This window comes from Crinia signifera, chromosome 4 (genome assembly GCF_055691185.1).
Source record: "Crinia signifera chromosome 4, ASM5569118v1, whole genome shotgun sequence".
Lineage (NCBI taxonomy): Eukaryota > Metazoa > Chordata > Amphibia > Anura > Myobatrachidae > Crinia > Crinia signifera.
This window is the reverse complement of record NC_139220.1, coordinates 12,673,074-12,685,884: the sequence shown is the minus strand read 5'-3', so window position 1 is coordinate 12,685,884 and position 12,811 is coordinate 12,673,074. Positions and strand designations below refer to the sequence as shown.

The window sequence follows — 12,811 nt, the reverse complement described above, 5'->3', positions numbered from 1 at the left end:
TTGCACATAGGGCGAGTGCGCTGTACGCTGGGTGCTGATAGTACAGGGGTGTATTGCGCATAGGGCGAGTGTGCTGTATGCTGGGTGCTGATAGTACAGGGGTGTATTGCGCATAGGGCGAGTGCGCTGTACGCTGGGTGCTGATAGTACAGGGGTGTATTGTGCATAGGGCGAGTGCGCTGTACGCTGGTCACTGATAGTACAGGGGTGTATTGCGCATAGGGCGAGTGAGCTGTATGCTGGGCGCTGATAGTACAGGGGTGTATTGCACATAGGGCGAGTGCGCTGTACGCTGGGTGCTGATAGTACAGGGGTGTATTGCGCATAGGGCGAGTGCGCTGTACGCTGGGTGCTGATAGTACAGGGGTGTATTGCACATAGGGCGAGTGTGCTGGGCGCTGGTCGCTGATAGTACAGGGGTGTATTGCACATAGGGCGAGTGTGCTGTACGCTGGGTGCTGATAGTACAGGGGTGTATTGCACATAGGGCGAGTGTGCTGTACGCTGGGTGCTGATAGTACAGGGGTGTATTGCACATAGGGCGAGTGCGCTGTACGCTGGGCGCTGATAGTACAGGGGTGTATTGCGCATAGGGTGAGTGTGCTGTACGCTGGGTGCTGATAGTACAGGGGTGTATTGTGCATAGGGCGAGTGCGCTGTACGCTGGGCACTGATAGTACAGGGGTGTATTGTGCATAGGGCGAGTGCGCTGTACGCTGGGTGCTGATAGTACAGGGGTGTATTGCGCATAGGGCGAGTGCGCTGTACGCTGGGTGCTGATAGTACAGGGGTGTATTGCACATAGGGCGAGTGCGCTGTACGCTGGGCGCTGATAGTACAGGGGTGTATTGCGCATAGGGTGAGTGTGCTGTACGCTGGGTGCTGATAGTACAGGGGTGTATTGCACATAGGGCGAGTGTGCTGTACGCTGGGTGCTGATAGTACAGGGGTGTATTGCGCATAGGGTGAGTGCGCTGTACGCTGGGTGCTGATAGTACAGGGGTGTATTGCGCGTAGGGCGAGTGTGCTGTACGCTGGGCGCTGATAGTACAGGGGTGTATTGCGCATAGGGCGAGTGTGCTGGGCGCTGATAGTACAGGGGTGTATTGCACATAGGGCGAGTGCGCTGTACGCTGGGTGCTAATAGTACAGGGGTGTATTGCACATAGGGCGAGTGCGCTGTACGCTGGGTGCTGATAGTACAGGGGTGTATTGCACATAGGGCGAGTGTGCTGTACGCTGGGTGCTGATAGTACAGGGGTGTATTGCACATAGGGCGAGTGCGCTGTACGCTGGGTGCTGATAGTACAGGGGTGTATTGCGCATAGGGCGAGTGTGCTGTACACTGGTCGCTGATAGTACAGGGGTGTATTGCGCGTAGGGCGAGTGCGCTGTACGCTGGGTGCTGATAGTACAGGGGTGTATTGCACATAGGGCGAGTGTGCTGTACGCTGGGTGCTGATAGTACAGGGGTGTATTGCGCGTAGGGCGAGTGCGCTGTATGCTGGGCGCTGATAGTACAGGGTGTATTGCACATAGGGCGAGTGCGCTGTATGCTGGGCGCTGATAGTACAGGGGTGTATTGCGCATAGGGCGAGTGCGCTGTACGCTGGTCGCTGATAGTACAGGGGTGTATTGTGCATAGGGCGAGTGCGCTGTTGCTGGTCGCTGATAGTACAGGGGTGTATTGCGCGTAGGGCGAGTGCGCTGTACGCTGGGTGCTGATAGTACAGGGGTGTATTGCACATAGGGCGAGTGTGCTGGGCGCTGATAGTACAGGGGTGTATTGCGCATAGGGTGAGTGTGCTGTACGCTGGGTGCTGATAGTACAGGGGTGTATTGCACATAGGGCGAGTGTGCTGTACGCTGGGTGCTGATAGTACAGGGGTGTATTGCGCGTAGGGCGAGTGCGCTGTACGCTGGGTGCTGATAGTACAGGGGTGTATTGCACATAGGGCGAGTGTGCTGGGCGCTGGTCGCTGATAGTACAGGGGTGTATTGCACATAGGGCGAGTGTGCTGTACGCTGGGCGCTGATAGTACAGGGGTGTATTGCGCATAGGGCGAGTGCGCTGTACGCTTGGTGCTGATAGTACAGGGGTGTATTGCACATAGGGCGAGTGCGCTGTATGCTGGGCGCTGATAGTACAGGGGTGTATTGCGCATAGGGTGAGTGTGCTGTATGCTGGGTGCTGATAGTACAGGGGTGTATTGCACATAGGGCGAGTGTGCTGTACGCTGGGTGCTGATAGTACAGGGGTGTATTGTGCATAGGGCGAATGTGCTGTACGCTGGGTGCTGATAGTACAGGGGTGTATTGCACATAGGGCGAGTGTGCTGTACGCTGGGTGCTGATAGTACAGGGGTGTATTGCGCATAGGGTGAGTGCGCTGTACGCTGGGTGCTGATAGTACAGGGGTGTATTGCGCGTAGGGCGAGTGTGCTGTACGCTGGGCGCTGATAGTACAGGGGTGTATTGCGCATAGGGCGAGTGTGCTGGGCGCTGATAGTACAGGGGTGTATTGCACATAGGGCGAGTGCGCTGTACGCTGGGTGCTGATAGTACAGGGGTGTATTGCGCGTAGGGCGAGTGCGCTGTACGCTGGGTGCTGATAGTACAGGGGTGTATTGCGCGTAGGGCGAGTGTGCTGTATGCTGGGCGCTGATAGTACAGGGGTGTATTGCACATAGGGCGAGTGCGCTGTACGCTGGGTGCTGATAGTACAGGGGTGTATTGCACATAGGGCGAGTGCGCTGTACGCTGGGTGCTGATAGTACATGGGGTGTATTGCGCGTAGGGCGAGTGCGCTGTACGCTGGGTGCTGATAGTACAGGGGTGTATTGCACATAGGGCGAGTGTGCTGTACGCTGGGTGCTGATAGTACAGGGGTGTATTGCGAGTAGGGCGAGTGCGCTGTACGCTGGGTGCTGATAGTACAGGGGTGTATTGTGCATAGGGCGAGTGTGCTGTACGCTGGGCGCTGATAGTACAGGGGTGTATTGCACATAGGGTGAGTGCGCTGTATGCTGGTCGCTGATAGTACAGGGGTGTATTGCGCATAGGGCGAGTGTGCTGTACGCTGGGCGCTGATAGTACAGGGGTGTATTGCACATAGGGCGAGTGTGCTGTACGCTGGGCACTGATAGTACAGGGGTGTATTGCGCGTAGGGCGAGTGTGCTGTACGCTGGGCGCTGATAGTACAGGGGTGTATTGCGCATAGGGCGAGTGTGCTGTACGCTGGGCACTGATAGTACAGGGGTGTATTGCGCATAGGGCGAGTGCGCTGTACGCTGGGTGCTGATAGTACAGGGGTGTATTGCACATAGGGCGAGTGTGCTGTACGCTGGGCGCTGATAGTACAGGGGTGTATTGCGCATAGGGCGAGTGTGCTGTACGCTGGGCGCTGATAGTACAGGGGTGTATTGCACATAGGGTGAGTGCGCTGTATGCTGGTCGCTGATAGTACAGGGGTGTATTGCGCATAGGGCGAGTGTGCTGTACGCTGGGTGCTGATAGTACAGGGGTGTATTGTGCATAGGGCGAGTGTGCTGTATGCTGGGCGCTGATAGTACAGGGGTGTATTGCACATAGGGCGAGTGTGCTGTACGCTGGTGCTGATAGTACAGGGGTGTATTGCGCATAGGGCGAGTGTGCTGTATGCTGGGCGCTGATAGTACAGGGGTGTATTGTGCATAGGGCGAGTGCACTGTACTCTGGGTGCTGATAGTACAGGGGTGTATTGCACATAGGGCGAGTGTGCTGTACGCTGGGTGCTGATAGTACAGGGGTGTATTGCGCATAGGACGAGTGTGCTGTACGCTGGGTGCTGATAGTACAGGGGTGTATTGCACATAGGGCGAGTGTGCTGTACGCTGGGTGCTGATAGTACAGGGGTGTATTGCACATAGGGCGAGTGCGCTGTATGCTGGGCGCTGATAGTACAGGGGTGTATTGCGCGTAGGGCGAGTGCGCTGTACGCTGGGTGCTGATAGTACAGGGGTGTATTGTGCATAGGGCGAGTGCGCTGTTGCTGGGTGCTGATAGTACAGGGGTGTATTGCGCATAGGGCGAGTGTGCTGTATGCTGGGTGCTGATAGTACAGGGGTGTATTGTGCATAGGGCGAGTGCGCTGTACGCTGGGCACTGATAGTACAGGGGTGTATTGTGCATAGGGCGAGTGCGCTGTACGCTGGTCGCTGATAGTACAGGGGTGTATTGTGCATAGGGCGCTGTACGCTGGTTGCTGATAGTACAGGGGTGTATTGCACATAGGGCGAGTGTGCTGTATGCTGGGCGCTGATAGTACAGGGGTGTATTGCGCGTAGGGCGAGTGCGCTGTACGCTGGGCGCTGATAGTACAGGGGTGTATTGCGCGTAGGGCGAGTGTGCTGTACGCTGGGTGCTGATAGTACAAGGGTGTATTGCGCATAGGGCGAGCGCGCTGTACGCTGGGTGCTGATAGTACAGGGGTGTATTGCGCATAGGGCGAGTGTGCTGGGCGCTGATAGTACAGGGGTGTATTGCGCATAGGGCGAGTGTGCTGTACGCTGGGTGCTGATAGTACAGGGGTGTATTGCGCATAGGGCGAGTGTGCTGTACGCTGGGTGCTGATAGTACAGGGGTGTATTGTGCATAGGGCGAGTGTGCTGTACGCTGGGCGCTGATAGTACAGGGGTGTATTGCGCATAGGGTGAGTGTGCTGTACGCTGAGCGCTGATAGTACAGGGGTGTATTGCACGTAGGGCGAGTGTGCTGTATGCTGGTCGCTGATAGTACAGGGGTGTATTGCGCATAGGGCGAGTGCGCTGTACGCTGGGTGCTGATAGTACAGGGGTGTATTGTGCATAGGGCGAGTGTGCTGGGCGCTGATAGTACAGGGGTGTATTGCGCATAGGGCGAGTGTGCTGGGCACTGATAGTACAGGGGTGTATTGCGCATAGGGCGAGTGCGCTGTACGCTGGGTGCTGATAGTACAGGGGTGTATTGTGCATAGGGCGAGTGTGCTGGGCGCTGATAGTACAGGGGTGTATTGCGCATAGGGCGAGTGTGCTGGGCGCTGATAGTACAGGGGTGTATTGTGCATAGGGCGAGTGTGCTGTACGCTGGGCGCTGATAGTACAGGGGTGTATTGCGCATAGGGCGAGTGTGCTGGGCGCTGATAGTACAGGGGTGTATTGCGCATAGGGCGAGTGTGCTGGGCGCTGATAGTACAGGGGTGTATTGTGCATAGGGCGAGTGTGCTGTACGCTGGGCGCTGATAGTACAGGGGTGTATTGCGCATAGGGCGAGTGTGCTGTACGCTGGGTGCTGATAGTACAGGGGTGTATTGCGCATAGGGCGAGTGTGCTGTACGCTGGGCGCTGATAGTACAGGGGTGTATTGCGCATAGGGCGAGTGTGCTGTACGCTGGGTGCTGATAGTACAGGGGTGTATTGCGCATAGGGCGAGTGCGCTGTACGCTGGGTGCTGATAGTACAGGGGTGTATTGCGCATAGGGCGAGTGTGCTGTATGCTGGGTGCTGATAGTACAGGGGTGTATTGCGCGTAGGGCGAGTGTGCTGTACGCTGGGTGCTGATAGTACAGGGGTGTATTGCGCATAGGGCGAGTGTGCTGTACGCTGGGTGCTGATAGTACAGGGGTGTATTGCGCATAGGGCGAGTGCGCTGTACGCTGGGCACTGATAGTACAGGGGTGTATTGCGCATAGGGCGAGTGTGCTGTACGCTGGGCACTGATAGTACAGGGGTGTATTGCGCATAGGGTGAGTGCGCTGTATGCTGGGTGCTGATAGTACAGGGGTGTATTGCACATAGGACGAGTGTGCTGGGTGCTGATAGTACAGGGGTGTATTGCGCATAGGGCGAGTGCGCTGTACGCTGGGTGCTGATAGTACAGGGGTGTATTGCGCGTAGGGCGAGTGTGCTGTACGCTGGGCGCTGATAGTACAGGGGTGTATTGCACATAGGGCGAGTGTGCTGGGCGCTGATAGTACAGGGGTGTATTGCGCATAGGGCGAGTGTGCTGTATGCTGGGTGCTGATAGTACAGGGGTGTATTGCGCATAGGGCGAGTGTGCTGGGCGCTGATAGTACAGGGGTGTATTGCGCATAGGGCGAGTGTGCTGTATGCTGGGTGCTGATAGTACAGGGGTGTATTGCGCATAGGGCGAGTGCGCTGTACGCTGGGTGCTGATAGTACAGGGGTGTATTGCGCGTAGGGCGAGTGTGCTGTACGCTGGGCGCTGATAGTACAGGGGTGTATTGCGCATAGGGCGAGTGTGCTGTACGCTGGGTGCTGATAGTACAGGGGTGTATTGCGCATAGGGTGAGTGCGCTGTACGCTGGGTGCTGATAGTACAGGGGTGTATTGCGCATAGGGCGAGTGCGCTGTACGCTGGGTGCTGATAGTACAGGGGTGTATTGCGCGTAGGGCGAGTGTGCTGTACGCTGGGCGCTGATAGTACAGGGGTGTATTGCGCATAGGGCGAGTGTGCTGTACGCTGGGTGCTGATAGTACAGGGGTGTATTGCGCATAGGGCGAGTGTGCTGTACGCTGGGTGCTGATAGTACAGGGGTGTATTGCGCATAGGGCGAGTGTGCTGTACGCTGGGTGCTGATAGTACAGGGGTGTATTGCACATAGGGCGAGTGTGCTGTACGCTGGGTGCTGATAGTACAGGGGTGTATTGCGCATAGGGCGAGTGTGCTGTACGCTGGGTGCTGATAGTACAGGGGTGTATTGCACATAGGGCGAGTGCGCTGTACGCTGGGTGCTGATAGTACAGGGGTGTATTGTGCATAGGGCGCTGTACGCTGGGCGCTGATAGTACAGGGGTGTATTGCACATAGGGCGAGTGTGCTGTATGCTGGGTGCTGATAGTACAGGGGTGTATTGTGCATAGGGCGAGTGTGCTGTACGCTGGGCGCTGATAGTACAGGGGTGTATTGTGCATAGGGCGAGTGCGCTGTACGCTGGGTGCTGATAGTACAGGGGTGTATTGCACATAGGGCGAGTGCGCTGTACGCTGGGCGCTTATAGTACAGGGGTGTATTGCACATAGGGCGAGTGTGCTGTACGCTGAGCACTGACAGTACAGGGGTGTATTGTGCATAGGGTGAGTGCGTTGTTGCTGGGCGCTGATAGTACAGGGGTGTATTGTGCATAGGGCGAGTGCGCTGTATGCTGGGTGCTGATAGTACAGGGGTGTATTGCGCATAGGGCGAGTGTGCTGGGCGCTGATAGTACAGGGGTGTATTGCGCATAGGGCGAGTGTGCTGGGCGCTGATAGTACAGGGGTGTATTGTGCATAGGGCGAGTGTGCTGTATGCTGGGTGCTGATAGTACAGGGGTGTATTGCGCATAGGGCGAGTGCGCTGTATGCTGGGTGCTGATAGTACAGGGGTGTATTGCGCATAGGGTGAGTGCGCTGTATGCTGGGCGCTGATAGTACAGGGGTGTATTGCGCATAGGGCGAGTGTGCTGTATGCTGGTCGCTGATAGTACAGGGGTGTATTGCGCATAGGGCGAGTGCGCTGTACGCTGGGTGCTGATAGTACAGGGGTGTATTGCGCATAGGGCGAGTGTGCTGTATGCTGGGTGCTGATAGTACAGGGGTGTATTGCGCGTAGGGCGAGTGTGCTGTACGCTGGGCGCTGATAGTACAGGGGTGTATTGTGCATAGGGCGAGCGCGCTGTACGCTGGGTGCTAGGATGTGTAGGGCACCTGGGAGGTTTCCATATTACAGCGATGTCTGTCCTCTGCTCGCAGATAATGGACAGCTCCATGCCTCTAATCGGGGAGCACGTGGAGGAGGATCGTCAGCTCGTGGCCGATCTTGTGGTCGCTAAAATGACCCAGCATGCCCAGATGTCATCGTCAGCCGTTTCTCTCTCCAGACCCCAGGTACACAGAGGAAGAGGATGGGCACACATACATCACCCCAAGGTAACCCCGGGTCCACACAGGAAGAGGATGGTCACACATACATCACCCCAAGGTAACCCCGGGTCCACACAGGAAGAGGACGGGCACACATACATCACCCCAGGGTAACCCCAGGTACACACAGGAAGAGGACGGGCACACATACATCACCCCAGGGTAACCCCGGGTACACACAGGAAGAGGACGGGCACACATACATCACCCCAGGGTAACCCCGGGTACACACAGGAAGAGGATGGTCACACATACATCTCACCAGGGTAACCCCGGGTACACACAGGAAGAGGACGGGCACACATACATCACCCCAGGGTAACCCCGGGTACACACAGGAAGAGGATGGTCACACATACATCACCCCAGGGTAACCCCGGGTACACACAGGAAGAGGATGGTCACACATACATCACCCCAGGGTAACCCCGGGTACACACAGGAAGAGGACGGGCACACATACATCAACCCAGGGTAACCCCGGGTACACACAGGAAGAGGACGGGCACACATACATCACCCCAGGGTAACCCCGGGTACACACAGGAAGAGGACGGGCACACATACATCTCCCTAGGGCAACCCCGGGTACACACAGGAAGAGGATGGTCACACATACATCACCCCAGGGTAACCCCGGGTACACACAGGAAGAGGACGGGCACACATACATCACCCCAGGGTAACCCCGGGTACACACAGGAAGAGGACGGGCACACATACATCACCCCAGGGTAACCCCGGGTACATACAGGAAGAGGACGGGCACACATACATCACCCCAGGGTAACCCCGGGTACACACAGGAAGAGGATGGTCACACATACATCTCACCAGGGTAACCCCGGGTACACACAGGAAGAGGACGGGCACACATACATCACCCCAGGGTAACCCCGGGTACACACAGGAAGAGGACGGGCACACATACATCACCCCAGGGTAACCCCGGGTACACACAGGAAGAGGACGGGCACACATACATCACCCCAGGGTAACCCCAGATACACACAGGAAGAGGACGGGCACACATACATCTCCCTAGGGCAACCCCGGGTACACACAGGAAGAGGACGGGCACACATACATCACCCCAGGGTAACCCCAGATACACACAGGAAGAGGACGGGCACACATACATCACCCCAGGGTAACCCCAGATACACACAGGAAGAGGACGGGCACACATACATCTCCCTAGGGCAACCCCGGGTACACACAGGAAGAGGACGGGCACACATACATCACCCCAGGGTAACCCCAGATACACACAGGAAGAGGACAGGCACACATACATCACCCTAGGGTAACCCCAGATACACAGAGAAAGAGGACGGGCACACATACATCACCCCAGGGTAACCCCAGATACACACAGGAAGAGGACGGGCACACATACATCACCCCAGGGTAACCCCAGATACACACAGGAAGAGGACGGGCACACATACATCTCCCCAGGGTAACCCCGGGTACACAGAGGAAGAGGATGGGCACACATACATCACCCTAGGGTAACCCCGGGTACACATATGAAGAGGATGGGCACACATACATCACCCCAGGGTAGGAAGCAAATTGTGGGCTGTAGCGCTGCCCCTTTAGTTTGTGTGTCTACCTAATGTGAAAAGATGACGGTAGTGCGGTGTAATCACATTAGGTAGACACACAAACTGAAGGGGCAGCGCTACAGCCCACAATTTGCTTCCTATTAGTCTTGACCACACAGGTGGTTGGGACACCCCTGTGGCTAAGCAGCGCCCAAGCACATAATTCCAGGTGAGCGCAGTACACATATCCCTTCTATTCAGATCACCCCAGGGTAACCCGGGTACACACAGATGCACATGTATGTGTGATTACCCCGTTGTGTGCCACTGGCGCCAGGCAGCGCCGCACTCTCGCTGGGAATGGAATAACATGATATTCTACTGACTCAATCGTTTCCTCCACAGCCCCAACAGATGCAGCCACAGGCGGTGAAACCGCAGATGCAGCCCCAACCGGGACCCCAAGGAGCTGGGGGCCCCAATGCTGCAGCTCAGCCACGGCCTCCCCCACAAGGTACTGATTGAATCGATGTGCTTAGAGGACGGACATGAGATGTACAGAGGATAGAAACGTTTATAGAGAGAGAAAAAGCGAGATGCATAGTAATATGAGGGGGTGTGGCCAATGGGGGGGGGGCGTAGTTACCTTATATTTAAAAACAAATGGCACCCAGATCACATTGGATATGTAAATGTAAATGGACCCCTTAAACTTTTACAGTATTCACGTTTTGTGTCTATAGTGGTTTTGATACCGTCCTTAATCACAAAAGACCCAATCACACCGCCCAGGATGCTCGGAGCTGTAGGCCAGAGCACAATATGGGACTAGCTGTGATGTCAGCATGCAACCTTACTGACAGCGGTGATTTCTGGGGACACACGCCACCTAGTGGCATCATGTAGAAAAACATAACATATAAATGAGTGAAAAATATATCATCAATAAAGTGAGTTTATTAGGAAAATAAATATGGTATTGTTAAATGAATGGAAACGTTTTACATGTGGCGGGTTCTCTTTTTAGATATTTAAAATCATATTTCAAAATAGCAAATTATACATCGAAATCACCCAACTTATGGTAGAACAGTGACTCTTAGTAACCTATGTACTTAGATACAGTATATAATGGGACAAGTATACCAGAGAGAGAGAGAGAGAGAGAGAGAGAGAGAGAGAGAGAGAGAGAGAGATGCATAGTAATACTTTAGTGAGACTAGAGCGTAAATTTACTAAAGTTTCTAAAAATTAAAAGGCGATTGGAATATGCTGATCGTAATGTATTTAGATTTGTATTCCAGTCAGTGAATAATTTATGGTGCAGAGGTGACACCTGCTGGACAGGACTAGTAATGCACCCGTCCCTACTGTACATCATGGTGATTACACACACAGGGCCTTATTCTGGTTGAATCGGACACATAGGTGCCGATTCTGTGGGTGCTCAAGGGCCCAGAGCACCCACGGAAATTGATGAGCACCCACGGGCCCGAGTCCCAATGCTGGGCCGCCATATTAACTTGCTAATTTGCGGCTGCAGCACCCACATCGCCAGACCCGCCATCTGGGAAACAGTATGCCGGGAAGAGTGTATTCTGTCCGCGGAGTACCTGCACTGTGGGGGCATTTATGTACCTGCACTGTGGGGGCATTTATGTACCTGCACTGTGGGGGTATTTACGTACCTGCACTGTGGGGGCATTTACGTACCTGCACTGTGGGGGCATTTACGTACCTGCACTGTGGGGGCATTTATGTATGTGGAACTCTGTTGCTGTAATTTGAATATTGGAGACAACTGTGCTCCGTAATATAAATTGGTATTATTTTGTGGCCACACCCCTTCCCCATGAAGCCACTCCTCTATATTTTTGGCTTGAGCACCCACCAGCAAAAACATAAATCAGCACCTATGATCGGACGGATGCGTATTTCGGACGGGCAACGAGTGTTCTTAGCCCCGCCTACCGTACAGATCGCTCACACCGTCCGAATGCGGTAAGACGCCTAGCGAATGGACCGCGGATGTTTCATGTGAACACCTCCCCCATCTGCGGGAACCTCCCCCATCCTCCCCCCCCATGATGGGCCGAGTGGTCAGGCAGCACCGAGTGCTCCGGGCCACTTTGACTTTTTTTCGTGTGAAAGCAGGGATATGGGCGGGCAGCTGGCATCCGGCTATGTCAGCTGTCCGCCCCCCACACGTGCGTCACGACCGCATCACCATATGTACGCCCAGCGTTTTCATGGGCACGCCCATGAAACGCGGGGCGTACGCATATGGTAATGAGCCCAAAAAGCCCTTCACACCCCTCTCCACCCCCTGCTCGGACGGTTCTGACCGATCATTTTCTGCACGGAATTCATGCCGCGTTCGGACGCGCAGATACACCTCTGCACATGCGCAAACACAATACATCGGCCGGCCGTCCGCACACGCAGCCATTCAACTCAATCAGAATAAGGGCCACAATGTTTTATCAACCTTACAGCTGATCTTCTGTCTTATTTGGTACAGGAGGAGCCCGGCCAGCACAGGGTCCCGCACCTCCCAGGACATCGGCGCCTCCGCAGCAGAGACTCTCTCCGCAGGGGCAACAACCACAGACATCCCAGCCCAGCTCCCCACAGCCCCAGAGGTCTCCGAATTCTCCCCAGCTCCCCCGACCCGCAAGCGGAACCCCGCCTGGCCAGGCACCCAAATCTGCTTCTCCTCCGCAGCAGAGGCCTCCAGCACAGGGTCAGGCACAGTCCCAACAGGGTCCACCGGGGTCAACGGCGAAGCCACAGCAACCCCCGCACCCCCACCTTAAGTAAGTGCCGTATGTGTGATATCAGACTGTCAGGAGGAGCAGCGAAGTATACAGTATATACTAGTTACCAGCCCATCCGAATGACCACTCCATTGGGTGTTGTCTAGTGGGTATAGGTCTGCACAACACTTGAATCCCCCCATAGTGGTGAGGAGCCATATTATTTTTTTTTAGAAGCTAATACAGACTGTTCCCCATTATTATGGACCCATTGTTTGCCCATCTATGGAACAATTTATTTGGGGATCATTATCATTACTTTAATCGTTAGCCGGGTCCTTCATAACAGTGATATGTCCCGGGCAATTAAGGCCCCGCCTACATCTAAACCCCATTTCCCCAACACATCCAGAACTATCGCTCAGCGGCCATTGATGCTGATCCGCATGGGAAATTCCATTTAAAAAAAAAAAATCCAGATTTTCAGTCGGGACCGGGGAATCAAATTTTGTACAAATTTAATATTTGCGATTCTGAGACCCGTCCGTTGAGGGACCTGGAAATGGC

At 55.0% G+C, this 12,811-nt stretch overlaps 1 protein-coding gene across 2 annotated transcripts in view; it reads left to right on the top strand.

Annotated features, from left to right (window-relative positions):
* Positions 1 to 12,811, top strand: part of SYN3 (synapsin III) — a 202,954-nt gene that overhangs the window by 186,797 nt on the left and 3,346 nt on the right. For both annotated transcript variants that reach the window (XM_083181129.1, XM_083181128.1), the window contains exons 11-13: positions 7,768 to 7,902; positions 9,894 to 10,002; positions 12,010 to 12,304. In XM_083181129.1, coding sequence (XP_083037255.1) covers positions 7,768 to 7,902; positions 9,894 to 10,002; positions 12,010 to 12,304 — 539 coding nt within the window. The remainder of the gene's footprint in view (positions 1 to 7,767; positions 7,903 to 9,893; positions 10,003 to 12,009; positions 12,305 to 12,811) is intronic.